The following is a 12168-nucleotide window of genomic DNA, read 5'->3' as shown; positions in this document are numbered from 1 at the left end:
TCAAGCTTGGAAAAAATGCAGAATGTCAATTTTAATAGCTTCCAAGTTGGTGCCATCTACACTTTTTCCAAGCCATGTTCCATGGAATGATGCGTGGAATCCAAAGAAAATGGTAATCTGACTTGCGTTAAATACCATTCGAAATAACATGATGAAAGAAGAAAAATGCTATTCAGAATAGTGTTCAACAATCATGATGATGATAACTCAGATTAACTTACCTCTCTTTGGATTGTCAATGAGTATGTGGAAATTCCTTATCAATCCTTTGAAGCAATTGAATTGATTAGATTCATGATGGTGAGAAATCAAAAAGGGAAAGCTAGGTTATTTTTCCTTAGAGAAGAAGAAGTAAAGATATCGTTTGAGTGATTTTTGAGAAGAATTTTTTTTTATAGGAGACTCCGACGAGTTTTCCGTATAGAAAATCAGAAAGGAAAAAAAAAACACAATTTGGATTGGCGTTATATACAATTCAGAAGACCATGGACCAAGTCAAACACTATTTAAATTACCTTTACTATAACGTGATAACATTAAATGCTATTTGAATTAGGATTTCTATGATTCCATCATAAGACTTGAGTTTTCCTAAACAATTCCAAATGCTCAGCTAGCATGGAAGATGAAGTTCTTCCCCAATTAAAGTTGATCTAACCGGATGCAATCCATCTCTTTTTTTTCAAATTGGTGACGAATGCAAAATACAGATAAGATACGTCTCGGCCGATACGGCAACAGTATTTATACCGTGTCAGTCGCTCTCAAATACTGGAATCTATATAGTCTACAAGATAAGGATATAAATACCCACACACATCTTTCATTCTCATTTTAAGTATTATTCAGCAAACTTATCTACTCCCTATTCAGAGAAACGCTGATATGGTGGTGTTTGGCGGGAAGAAAGTAGTGAGTGTAGTCCGAGGTAATGGTATGGGTCAGGTTTTGGCAGCCATAGCTGCTGCTCTCCTACTTCGTTTATTTTCAGGACCTGGACCTTCACTCTTCCCTGAAGAACAAGATGATGATGATAATTTTAATGATGGAAAAGAAAGGATAAATGAAGAAGAAGAAGAGAAAACTCCAATTCCAGGTGTTCTTTCAGTGAAGCCAATAACTGTTCAGTGGAGCAACATTACATGTTCTCTTGCAGACAGATCCGGCAAAACTGTTAGTATTATTATCTGATTCTTAAATTCAATGTTGTGATTTGGTAATTAGGGTTAGCAATTTGCAGTAGGGGGCACTGATTTAACATTAGGGCATAAGATAATTTAATTTCTGATTAATGAATGATGGGAATGCAGGTGAGATTCCTTTTGAAAAATGTGAGTGGAGAGGCAAAACCAGGAAGATTATTAGCTATAATGGGACCATCAGGATCGGGTAAAACTACACTTCTCAATGTACTTGCTGGACAGCTTGCTAGTGCATCACGGTTACATTTATCTGGCATTCTTCAGCTCAATGGACGTCCATTTTCGAGTAAAAATTTCAAGTAATTTTTCTTATTTTTATCTGTTCTAGTATATTTGATGATTACATCAAGTTCAAACTTTAACTATTATCATATTTGTAGCTGGTTAACTAGTTTAGCTTATCCAGACCCTAGCACGTAAGATGGATTGTTTGTTGCTTATTGTTATTGATTATGTTGCAGGTTTGCTTATGTAAGACAGGAAGACCTTTTCTTCTCTCAGCTGACAGTGAGGGAAACAGTGTCCCTTGCTGCTGAACTCCAGCTCTCTAATATCTATTCTGCGGAGGAGAGAGATGGATATGTCGACGATCTTCTCTTTAGGCTGGGCTTGGTAAAATATCTCACCCTTTCAGTTAGTGGCACAGTTCTCCTCTTATTTGTTATATTTTTTTTACCTTCTTAAAAAGCTTAAATGAAATAACTTTGTCGTGGTGTTCTACTAAGACTTGTTCCATTTTATTGTTTTGCCAAGATATTTAGCCACTAGGCATGAAGTCTGTGTCTTAGATTTACAGTTTAAGTTTCCGTGTGTTCAATTTTATAATGTCTTATCCGATGTTTATCTATCAAAACAAAAGCAAAGGTGTACTTCTTTAAATATCACCTTTTATAAGAGTAGAACAATGAGGAAAATGATTTTAGAAAGAAATCGTGGTTATTATTTTTTTACTTTTTTTTCATGATATAACTAAGTTCACTGTACTGCTTAACTAAGCCTTAACCATTTACCTCCAAAAGGTCAACTGTGCTGATTCTAATGTCGGTGATGCTAAAGTTCGTGGAATTAGTGGCGGGGAAAAGAAACGTCTATCACTTGCATGCGAACTAATGGCAAGTCCGTCTGTTATATTTGCTGACGAACCGACAACTGGTACGCTTGTTTATCTCTGGCTTCAAAGTATGCTTCTTCTGTTTTCATCTAGCTACACTATATACTGGGAGATCAGTAGATTGATAATGTTCATAAGCACAGTAAATTTGTTAGTTCATAGTTCCCAACTAAATTATCTACATCTAATGCTGAGTAGTTTTGGTCTATAAAGTTTGATAAGGTAATGTATATGTACTATGAATTTGCACTTTTATCCATTATTAGCATATAAATTACAAAAGTGACTCAAGAGAGCACGTACTTATTAAACATAGTAATGATGGCCGAAGGTGCGTAGGGAGTTCTAGGATGTAAAGTTGTATGCTGTTTTATTATTACGATTCTTTTGGTTCACACTTCACAGCCAATTTGAACTCCTTGGGAGATGGTACAAAAATGAATGGTATTGTTTTATTGTTCAAGGGTGGATGTATTATAGCGGTTAATCTGTATTTGCCCGAAGTTCTATCCATGGGCATAAGTATTATCTTTGTCATGGAAAAGATCCACACATTATTATATCCATGATGTGCATGCCAAGGGCCATGAGAACTGTTAAAAATGTAGATGGTATCTGTGAATGAAAACATAAAATATTTGAAAGACTTATAAAATGCACTAAATCGTCAAAGAAAGGGCTGGTGGTTGTTAGACCATCAATGGTCTAAACTGCCATTAATACAGATGAAACATGAATCATTGCTTTTAGCCCTTAACATTTGCTTTAGCATTTCTATTTGATGGATAGATATACCATTATGTATCTACTCGTTCATTAGGATGAGGCAGAGTAAAGAGCAAAAGTATCTATTAGATGAATTATGGGCTGGGAAGCAATGCGAATTTTTCATGCACAATGTATTTTGAATAAATGAGGTGAAGGATCTTTGTGCTCTGCTACCAAGTAATATAAATAAGAGATAAATTGTTCAGTGGGAGAAAGTGGAGTATGTTCAAAATGGGAAACTGTGAGTTGCTTCCCACAATTTCTGATACAAATATATTCTTACTGTAAACCATAATAAGGTGTATAGAAAAGTTAATATGGGGAGAAAATAAAGAGGTAACTAAATACTGAAATTGGCTTCTCGTGGTCACTGGTATACTCTTACTCTCTCATCTATTGCTGTGAACTTCGTCATTCCTGAACATACTTATGCTGTGTCCAGGGCTTGATGCATTCCAGGCAGAGAAGGTAATGGAGACACTTTCACAACTTGCCAGGGATGGACATACTGTAATTTGCTCCATACACCAGCCTAGAGGTTCAGTTTATGTGAAATTCGACGACATTTTATTACTAGCAGAAGGTGCACTCATTTATGCAGGGCCAGCACATGATGAACCAGTTTCATACTTCTCAAAGTTTGGGTTGGTAGCTAAATCTCTATTCTTTGTGAAACTGTGTCAAAGCAATTTATGGGTTTCTAAATCTTCTCTAAGTTATCAGTTGTGGTTGTGATTTTGCACAGTACTTAATTAAAAATTTAGGGGAAATATAACATATAAGTGTTTTGGAATATTCCACGTGGGAATTATTTGCTGTTTTCTTGTACTGTACTATCCCTCTAAAATTTTCCTTTCAACAATTTGACTGGAATATTCCAGTAGTCAGCATAGCCTGACATCTTCAGTTTCAAGCATGATTTACCGTTCAGTAAAAATTATGACTTCCATGTTGTCAATTTGGGGAGATCGCTAACTTACTGATGCTCGCGTTAACAGATATCCGTGTCCAGATCATGTGAATCCGGCAGAATTTTTGGCTGATCTCATATCTGTCGACTACACTTCCACTGAAAGTGTCTACTTCTCTCGAAAGAGGATAGATGGTCTTGTTGAGGCATTTGTGCGTAACTCATCAACTATCATTTATAAAACACCACTTCCCAGAACAGAGGTTTGCAAGACCAATAAGATTGCTTGCAGGAAGTCCGTTGTAAAGAGGAAAGGCGGTTGGTGGAGACAGTTTCGCTTGCTCCTTAAACGTGCTTGGATGCAGGTTGCTTCTCTTTCCGTTCACCTGTCAAATACTCACCTTAGATGACATGATACACTTTCTTAACTCCCATTTATTTACCAAATGTGTTGCTGCTTCTGGATAACCCTTCTAAAACTTTGTTTCTCTTGATTATTTGTTCTTAGATATTGGCAGTTCTCTGGTTTCCTTTAGAAGCTAAACATACAAGATATAGAAGTATTAACAATAGAAAATGAAGCTCCTACTGAAAACTTGTCATTTAGCATCGTTATGGTTAAAACCCCTTCTTTTTTGTTGGGTGTGAGGTATTAGCACAGAAGACCTGAAGGAAAATAAGCACAGAAACTGAAGAGTAAAATTAGGCGTTAAGAGGCTAAAAAATTTAGTCATCAATGTCTGCTCAATATCCTTATCAAACTATTCCTGGCTCCTTGCTTCTAATTATTGAAGTTATTATCAGGCTTCTCGTGATGGTCCTACCAACAAAGTCCGCGCTAGAATGTCTGTTGCATCAGCCATAATATTTGGATCTGTGTTCTGGCGAATGGGAAGATCACAAACATCTATACAGGACAGAATGGGTTTGCTTCAGGTATGAGATTTTGAGATGTCATTGATGTATGATGGTCTTTCAAGTTGTTAAAACATATATCTGTCTAAAAACTGATTTGAATTTTAATCGTTACCCTGTGATTTACCCCATCTGTGCAGTCCACGGCGATATATTTATATTAGATTTCGTGTTCAAGTTTGGTATAGGGTAGTGAAAGTCTATAATGCTTCATGAGTTAGTGATGCATTATATCTTTGAGTGATGCTCTGCTGCACTTGTCTATGTACATCATGAGTGGGAAAAATCATACAAAAATGCTGTTTTGTGAAGGTTATTGGATTTCTGGAGCTATACTTTTAGTTTAAACTCTGACTTACAGCCACTTTCTTTAATCTGTTCAAGTAGGCACATACAAACAGAGTACTTTAGGTTGAAGGCTAGTTTCGAATTGGGTGCTTCCAGTCATCTTTGTAGATTTTGTCCACACACTTAAAAATGTGATGTGTTTCTTTGTCACATGCTATCATAAAATTTCATACATTTTTTATAAAAGCGAAAGTGTCAAAGCGATATGCTCCTCTAGCAAAGCGTAAACCGCTACTTTGAAGCGAGTTTGACACGCGCTTCAAAACACTTTTTAAAACCATGACTTAAAAGTATATTTTTTAAAATTGTAGCCAGCTTTTCCTTATCAAAGTTGAGACAGGATTAATAACAATCTTAAAGTGACAATCCTGCAAATGTAACTGTGTCATGTGTAGCTCACACGTAGATGAACTAAGACCAAAGTTACCAAGGAGATCATCCTCGCCAACAGTCGATCATTTCTGAAATTTGCAGTTATAGCATCCTTTATGTGCATTTTCACTCTAAAATGAGAAGTCGTCTAGACGTTCTATATGAGTTTTTATTGTTTTCGTTTATGTTTATCTTTCTTCGTCTTTATGTTGGAGATCGCACACTCATTCAATCAAGCGTATGACCCTCTTAACTTTTTTCCCCCTATGAGTAATTCATGATGATACTTTACATACTATCCTGGACCTGTAATTAGCATAATATATGTGTAACAAGGCAGTCTGATGAATATGATTGTCCTCGTTTGAAGGTTGCTGCAATAAACACTGCAATGGCTGCCCTGACGAAGACTGTGAGTGTGTTTCCTAAGGAACGCGCAATTGTAGATAGAGAGCGTGCGAAGGGGTCTTATGCATTAGGACCGTACCTACTTTCTAAATTGCTGGCTGAGATTCCTATTGGAGCGGCATTTCCTTTAATGTTTGGTGCAGTTCTATATCCAATGGCTCGTCTTCATCCTAGTGTACCCAGGTGAATGTCTTAGCTTTTCGCATTAGTTAGCTGCATTATTTTTTTATGAGTTTGGCAATTTGGAGTGCTCGCGATCAAATATGAATTCCTTTCCTCATTACTTCTCGTGTTTAAGGTTCCAGTGTGTCGAAGAAAGATCAGCTAAGGGCATCATAGATGAGTTCTGTTAAGTGTATGAGAGATAAAGGTATCATTTAGATAACAAAGATCTCCGAAAGCTCATTGTGATCTTAGATGTCTGTGTGGTCTGCATTGAGTAATATTCAAAACAAAGATTAATGGCCCAATTTTTGTTTGCCATAGTTTTATTTGTGACAGCTGAGAATGATCTGATAGAAAAGAGCAAACAGCTAGACAAGCATTATGTAGTGATTCAATGGGCATTCAAGATTCCAGAAAATACACTTGTGCCCAAAGCTGTTAATTTCGAAGTCGTATCATCTTTTGCACCCACTTTCTTGTGTTGTTCAAGAAGCTTATTGCAGGACCTCGTTATGTTCCTGTTTTCCAAATTTTCTTTCTTTACGGCCTATGTTTGTTAGTTTACCTATGTTCTCTGCTTTACCTTTCTTTTCACCATTAAGTACACTTGTGCCCAAGGCCCTATCGTCTTTTGTACCCGTACTGAATGCAACCTTTAATGTTCATGCAACATTTTGTAGGACCTCATTAAACTTCTGTTTTCCAAATTTTCTTTCTTTATGGACTATGTTTCACTTATCACTGCATGTTAGTTTTCTTTTGTTCCTTTCCTTAGTAGTATCTTTAATCTCTGGTGAATATGGGCTTCATTGTCAGAAGTTTCGAATTATACCTTTGATGGTGGTAATAGTGATGGGAGGTGGGCTCGGGGTTTTTGTGTGAAGTGGCAGGTTTTGGTCACTTATTTTCTTCATTTTTTACCCTTCCAATTTATATGGAAAATACTTTTATTGGCAGATTTGGGAAGTTCTGTGGAATTGTGACAGTGGAGTCATTTGCTGCATCTGCAATGGGTCTTGCTGTTGGAGCAATGGCTCCAACTCCTGAAGCAGCATTGGCATTGGGACCTTCTCTTATGACGGTATTTATTGTATTTGGAGGCTATTATGTCAATGCTGAAAACACACCTGTGATATTCCGCTGGATTCCTCGGTTTTCTCTTATAAAATGGTAAAGAATTATTCTTTCTCTGTTGCAGCAAACCTTGAGAGCTGGATAACTCAACAAGATTCCCTATCTAATCATGTTCTTTGAATTCTTCGCATTCTGCAGGGCCTTTCAAGGTCTTTGCCTAAACGAGTTTAGGGACTTGCAGTTTGATCACCATAGTTCCCTTGATATTCAAACTGGAGAGCAGGTAAGGCGTCTGATGAATCAGCTTTCTCAAATAGATGCTCCAAGTCGCATAAAAGAAAACAAAGATGCTTTAAGTTTGACCAATATAGATAAACTTTAGACTGATTTACTCTTGAGTATGTATATTTTTGTTGACCAATATAGATAAACTTTGTGGATTTGCTATACAGGTGCTGGAGAGGTTGTCATTTGGTGGTGGTCGGATTAGAGATACGGTGATTGAGCAGGGTAGAATTATGTTATTCTGGTATTGGATTACTTACCTTCTTCTTCAAAAAAATAAACCCAAATATATGCAGCTTCAACTACCTCCTACAGTTAGCCAACTCCAAATCCAAGAGTACGAAAAAGAAGAGACTGCAGAACCTCCTCCTGCTAGTCCAATTCAAGGGTTCCAGCAGGTTGATCCTCCTCCATTAGACCAAATTGAATTTATCCAGCAACCTGAACTACCTCCTGCTATTGGCCAACTCCAAATGCAAGAAGAGTACGAAAAAGAAGAGACCACAGAACCTCCTCCTGCTAGTCCAACTCGGGGGTTCCAGCTGGTAGATCCTCCTCCATTAGACCGAATTGACTCTATCCAGCAACTTGATTTACCTACTGCTGCTGGCCAACTCCAAATCCAAGAGTTCGAAAAAGAAGAGACCGCAGAAGCTCTTGCTAGTCCAGTTCAGGTGTCCCAGCAGGTAGATCCTCCTCCATTAGACCGAGTTGAATCTACACAGCAACTTGAACCCCCCACCTTTGACCAATTTCCACTTTTTTTCACAGAAGGCCTCTAATTTACATAGGTAGACTTGAATACTGCTGACTAATAATGCAATGATGCTGTTGCCGAGGACCAAGGTAGTCTCTGTTAGAGAGAAAGTGGGAGAGTAACCACCCTTAGAAAAACTCAGTATGCTGTAATATCATTACTGCTGGACATTTTTCTTTGTTAAATAAGGTTCTCTTGGTCACTAATAAGGAATTTTTTATGCTGAGTTGATATTAAAATGTTTCTTGGCCTACAGATCGCAAAGTCATAAAGAACATATGTTGTTAGCATACGCTACGGATACTGATGTTGGAAGCATTCTTCACAAGTTATGCGGGATGCAAACAAGAAAGGAAAGGTTCTGAAATTTTGTTGTGAATCCTCTGCACGAAAGCACTTATCCTAAATGATACGCAATACCGAATTTGAAACTACGATGAGATGGAACTGAGCATCTGATATTATGTCATTTAGATGAAACTCGTTTCACTAGTGTTTAAATGTCTCCTAGGCTGGGAAGCACGGATGCTTCAGTAAAGGCTAGCGCAATGTCCCCATGTCTCTCCTATGCTGGGAAGTAAAGGCTAGCCAAATGTCCCCATGAGATTAGATCAAATCTGACGTTGATCTCAAATATGCTTCCTTCCTCAAAATCTGTACCGGTACCCTAAGTTTACCACTTTTTGCTAAAACTTTGTCATGTGCCCCAAATTTATGGAGTGATCAAAATTTGCCTTGCAGCCCAAAATTTGTGCCATCACACCCAAAATCCATATGTAAGACAAAATTATTATTGCAAAACAAAACCTGACATGATTAAAAAGAAATTGCAAAATAATCTGAAATTTGCCATGTGACCGAAAATCTATGTTGGTGATCTAAAGTTTAAATCTATGTTGGTGATCTAAAGTTTACGAATGTGCCTTAAGACCCATGAATCTTCCCAATAACCCAAAGTATGCCTAATTGTCCAAATTTGCTTGGAGCTCAAAGTCTGCCGACAAATCTTATGATTCTGACTAAGTGATCAAATCTTTTGCTTCTCAACATAAAATTGTGTCATGATCCATTTTTTTCCGATGGAAAAGATTATATATTAACTAGCATACATAATACAAGAGATTTACAAAATCCTGAGTGCCCTTTGGTTTGGTATCGATGTTGTTAGCTTTTCAACGATTAATTAGTCGTTGTTTAGCAGTTAATTCTGTTTTAAGTTTTAATTGTCTGTTAATAATAAAGGGTGGTGATTCACCCACGTGTAGGTAGGAGACGCGTTAGGGTTCAATGTTAGGTCATCATCTTCTTAAATACTCTTGTACCTGCATTGAATATTTATCATGAAAATAGAAGAGAAGAGGCAGTACAGTGGTACCGAGGTTACATGTTTTACTAGTTATATCTCATCTCTATCTTATATCTTGTTCAATACATAACAACTGGTATCACCCAGGTCTTCTTCTTCTCTCCTCACTCATGACAGGACCAACAATCAAAGATGTTGATACTACAACCTGTGAACTCACACAACTCATCCAAAATCTTAAGGATCTCAATACACGTGAAGCTGCAGGACGAACTGTTGCTGCTCAACGTCAGGAATCTCTACTTACCACACTAAACATAAATTTTGAGAAACTACTTGAAGCATGTTCTAGATCTATCCCACCACAAACACATATTCCTTCTCCTTCTTTCACTCCACCATCAGCTGGAAGTAATTTTCCACCACCCAATCATGGGTTCCCTCCATCCTTTGCTAAAACACCCAAGATTGACTTTCCTAGATTCAGTGGTGAGAATCCTCGCGGTTGGGTAAGAAAGTGTGAGAGATATTTCAGATCCACTCTATTACTGATGACCACAAAACGGAATTTACTTCTTTACACCTAGATGGCAAAGCAGATACTTGGTTTTTGGATTTTCTTTACACCTAGATGGCAAAGCAGATACTTGGTTTTGGATTTTCTTACGCACAACCTGTGATATTTCAATTGTATAAACAAATATAATGCGGAAAAGAAATAACACAAACACCAAAAATTTTGTTAACGAGGAAACCGAAAATGCAGAAAAACCCCGGGACCTAGTCCATATTTGAACACCACACTGTATTAAGCCACTACAGAAACTAGCCTACTCCAAGTTAACTTCGGTCTGGAATGTAGTTGTGCCCTAACCAATCTTACACTGATCAAGGTACAGTCGCGTTCCTTACGCCTCTAGAACCACACCGGATTCTGCGCACTTGATTCCTTTAGCTGATCTCACCCACAACTAAGAGTTGCTACGACCCAAAGTTGAAGACTTGATAAACCAATTTGTCTCACACAGAAAATTCTATTGAATAAATAAATCTATCTCCCACAGATATACCTATGAGTTTTGTTTCGTCTTTTGATAAATCAAGGTGAACAGGAACCAATTGATACGCCGGACTTAAATTCCCGAAGAACATCCTAGTAATATCAATCACCTCATAATAATCTTAATCGTACGGTAGCGAAACAAGATATTGTGGGATCACAAACGATGAGACAGAGATGTTTGTGACTACTTTTTATCTTGCCTATAGGAGATTAAATCTCTAGCAAATATTAGAGAAATAGCAAGATCAGAACACACAGCTACAAAGAAAATAGTTGGGTTTGGCTTCACAATCCCAATGAAGTCTTCAAGTCGTTAACCTACTGGGTTTTGGAAAAACCTAAGGTTAAAGGAGAATCGACTCTAGTCGCAACTAATATCACACATGAGGTGTGGGGATTAGGTTTCCCAGTTGCTAGAGTTCCCCCTTATATAGTCTTCAAATCAGGGTTCGCAATCAAAGCATGAAAGCTCATGCCACAAGAGTCTCTAACTGAGTATACTTCTCTCGGAGAATACATGAATATGCAGTCTCTCAACTGAGGCAACCGCATATTTCATGAATATTGAGCAATTTCATTAATCACTTTTATATAGAATCCAAAGATTGGACGGCTCCTAGACAGCTTGCCTGCTAGTATAGAGCGATAACGTCTTCAGGATGTAACAATGTTTTCCCTGACTATATAAAATACACGTGTATAGAATCTTAATGATTGGACGGCTCCTAAACAGCTTGCCTGCTAGTATAGAGCGATAACGTCTTCAGGATGCAACAATGTTTTCCCTAACTATACGTGATAAATATGATGCTTCAACTAGCACATATCGCTCAATTCTCGAATAATTAATGATCTTAGACGACGTGCTAGTATAAAGCCATCAATTAATTATTTCTAGTCATTAGATTCATTAACTGAATCTCTAGAAAATATTCTACGTTCTTCATAATATTTCGTTACTTCAATTTATGGTTATTCCCAGCAGAATTCCATGGGTTAGTAATAAATATTCAACGTACGGGCATCTGAGCCACCATCGAGTAAGCCCCGAGAAAATGGTGCAAATGTATTCATCAATAAATGCACTAACGAGCACCTGAATGCACGAACGAACATTCAATAACACGAAGGAACGATCAAACCATGGATAAAATAATAAATCATAAAATACTTAAAGGAGGCGTCTAAAGGGACCCAGCCCAGCGGCCGTCCGGTCACGCCGTCGTGGTCGGTCCCGCGCCCCTTCCTTTATTTTATCATATTTTATTATTTTTCCTGGATCCCATGAAAATCCCTTCAATTTATGAAACTCTTTCATTTCATGGTATTTCCTTCACATCAAGGAAATTATACAAAAATTACATAAAATTAGGAAAGGTGTCACGAGACCGTGGTCACTAGCCGGTCGGCCATGACCGGTCCCACACATTGTAATTCCTTATTTTATTAATTGTTATTTCCATCGTCTCATGGAAATTCCTTAA

The 12168-nt window shown here is 37.5% G+C and overlaps 1 protein-coding gene across 6 annotated transcripts; it reads left to right on the top strand.

The window, feature by feature from the left end:
• Nucleotides 1-827: 827 nt before the first annotated feature.
• Nucleotides 828-9063, top strand: LOC113303658 (ABC transporter G family member 7-like). 6 transcript variants are annotated; one of them, XR_003337649.1, is made up of 13 exons: nucleotides 828-1173; nucleotides 1311-1501; nucleotides 1664-1814; nucleotides 2222-2354; nucleotides 3524-3725; nucleotides 4080-4356; nucleotides 4796-4927; nucleotides 5997-6217; nucleotides 7157-7369; nucleotides 7472-7556; nucleotides 7726-8244; nucleotides 8333-8404; nucleotides 8572-9063. XR_003337649.1 is itself a non-coding variant. In XM_026552714.1 (12 exons), the coding sequence occupies exons 1-12, from the start codon at nucleotides 886-888 to the stop codon at nucleotides 8584-8586; spliced, it is 2427 nt and encodes an 808-aa protein (XP_026408499.1). In that variant the 5' UTR covers nucleotides 828-885; the 3' UTR covers nucleotides 8587-9063. The 6 variants fall into 6 exon arrangements, 4 of the variants coding, with proteins under 4 accessions (XP_026408499.1, XP_026408497.1, XP_026408496.1 ...); XR_003337648.1 differs by having other exon boundaries at nucleotides 8330-8404; XM_026552714.1 differs by lacking the exon at nucleotides 8333-8404.
• Nucleotides 9064-12168: the final 3105 nt, after the last annotated feature.

Source organism: Papaver somniferum, chromosome 8, assembly GCF_003573695.1.
Source record: "Papaver somniferum cultivar HN1 chromosome 8, ASM357369v1, whole genome shotgun sequence".
Taxonomy (NCBI): domain Eukaryota; kingdom Viridiplantae; phylum Streptophyta; class Magnoliopsida; order Ranunculales; family Papaveraceae; genus Papaver; species Papaver somniferum.
This window is presented reverse-complemented; position numbering and strand designations above follow the sequence as displayed.